Source organism: Sesamum indicum, linkage group LG3 (assembly GCF_000512975.1).
Source record: "Sesamum indicum cultivar Zhongzhi No. 13 linkage group LG3, S_indicum_v1.0, whole genome shotgun sequence".
Taxonomy (NCBI): domain Eukaryota; kingdom Viridiplantae; phylum Streptophyta; class Magnoliopsida; order Lamiales; family Pedaliaceae; genus Sesamum; species Sesamum indicum.
This window is the reverse complement of record NC_026147.1, coordinates 16968807-16971165: the sequence shown is the minus strand read 5'-3', so window position 1 is coordinate 16971165 and position 2359 is coordinate 16968807. Positions and strand designations below refer to the sequence as shown.

Here is a 2359-nt window from a genome sequence, read left to right as displayed (position 1 = left end):
TTTTATATGGATAAAAAAGAAGAGGAAAGAAATCGGGGGAAGCAGCAGCAAAGCGAGACATCAAGGCAAGGAGGCAGTTATGCGAGTGCGGCAAAACGAGACGGCGAGGCAAAGCGAAACAAGAGAAAGAAGACTTAACATCAAGAAAATAAGGAGAGCGAAAAGAGATGGAGAGAGAGAGAAAGAAGAAAAATGGAGAGAGACAAAGAGATGATGAGAAAGAAGGTTTGGGGGACGGTTGGAAATGGCAATGGGGAATGGTGAGGCAAGTTTTATTAAAATACATATTTATCTATAAATTAGAAAGAAAGATTAATATATCAGGGCGGGTCTTAAAAATTAAGACCCAAGACTCGTCCTGGACCCCATTTTTCAAACTTGAACTCGCCCCATTAAGGGCGGGTTTTCGTGGGTTTGAGTCAAATTACAATTCCTACACAGAGCCACTGCACGGGCAAAAATACAATGCGAATGACGATGTATACCAAAATCACAATTCCGTTCCGATATTTGAAAACAATGCCATTCTCACTCCTCACCTTCCCTGCCGAGTAACAAAAATATGTAGAGAAAATAAAAAAGAGGTGAGAGAGAGGGTGAATAGAGAATAAAGGAAGATTAAAGTGACAAATTTGAGGAGGTTTAGGTCCAATGGGTGTGAGGCGGACCAATGATATGAACTTCACTTGATAGTGTTTCAAGACCTCAATCTTTTATTATTGCATTATAAATTTCAATTATTAATAATTAATATACACTAGTTATCAAATATGTACAACTAATTAATAATTATTATTTTAATGATGGGAGTCAAACCCATAATTATATATAAATTTAGTGTAGTTATACATAATTTTTTTATAATTTAAAAAATTAAATCTAATATCCCTCGATTTTGCTTCATCTAACAAATAAGTTCATCCGTTAGTCAAAATTCACTGGATTTATTAAAAATTAACCAAAAAAATAAAAGTTGATATTTACCATTGATTGACTTATTATTGACTTATTGTAGGTCAAATGATTCCTTTTGTATTTAAACTACTTTTATAATGGTGAAAATATAATTACTCACATGCATTAATGTGTGAAGATGTATACGGTAATTTGCTCATGAAAAAAATAATTTTACCTGTAGTAAAATCAGTAATAAATCAATTGGGGTTAATTAAGAGTTTTTATTCAATTATTTTGTTAATATTATAAAATTCGGTGAATTTTAACTAACAAAGAAACTTATTTATTAGATAGAGACAAGACTTATGTATACTAGATATAATTTTTCAACCCCAAAAAATTTATATAAAATTACACAAAGGAGAAGGTGTAGTTATCCCTTATTATATGGGATAATTAGACTCCCCTCCCCTCCCTTAGGATTTGGTGTAATTACACCTAGACCACTATAGTTTGAGAAATTGCACCTAGCACCTTGAGGTTTGTTTTCGTCTAATAAATAAGTCCGTTTGTTAGTCAAAATTCACCGAAATTGCTGATATTAACAAAAAGATTGAAAAAAATAATTTGTATTTACTCCAATCGACTTATTACAAGCCAAATAAATCATTGTATGGCTAAATTATTTTCACACGTCTTCATACGTAAAAACATGTGAGGTGGTATATCTCCACAGTTATAAGGGTAGTTTAGTCTGAAAAATTATTTGATCTGCTATAAGTTAGTAATAAGCCAATAAAGAGTAAATATACATTTTCATTCAGTTTTTTTGTTAATATCAATAAATTCAGTAAATTTTAACCAATAGATGGATCTATTTATTATACAGAAGCAAACCTTAATTGTGCTATATATAATTTTTTAAATTATAAGAGATATATGTATAATTACCCCAAATCTTAAAGATGAGAATGTAATTTGTCCTAATTATAATCAAGTAGACAAACATTACTGCTAGTATTAATAAAGAGTGAAGAAGTGTGATTTGGTGACAATTTTCCCACTAAATTTCTGTAATTTTGATGTGCCAACTGCTACCACTACCACCAAATAATGCCCCTCCTCACACTTAGGCCCTTCATCTTCTTCCGCATCACAAGGGCATTTTCATCAATGGCCACCTCCGTCACCTCCTCCATCGCTGTCAGCCCCACCGTAACCACCAAAGCCCGCCTGCGAGGCGTGGTGTTCGACATGGACGGCACATTAACGGTTCCCGTAATCGACTTCCAGGCAATGTATAGGGCAGTGTTAGGCAAAGAGGAGTATGTGAAAATAAAGTCGGAAAATCCATCTGGGATTGATATTTTGCACCACATTGAGACATGGAGCCCCGATAAGCAGAAACAGGCTTACCAAATTATTGCGGATTTTGAGAAACAGGGCTCGGATCGCCTCCAAA

General features: G+C 33.8%; 1 protein-coding gene across 1 annotated transcript in view; it reads left to right on the top strand.

Annotated features, from left to right (window-relative positions):
- LOC105158620 (haloacid dehalogenase-like hydrolase domain-containing protein At2g33255) overlaps positions 1922–2359 on the top strand; it is a gene marked incomplete in the record, with an annotated part of 8616 nt that continues 8178 nt past the window's right edge. Inside the window, 1 exon segment of the mRNA XM_020693037.1 lies at positions 1922–2359. Coding sequence (XP_020548696.1) covers positions 2011–2359 — 349 coding nt within the window.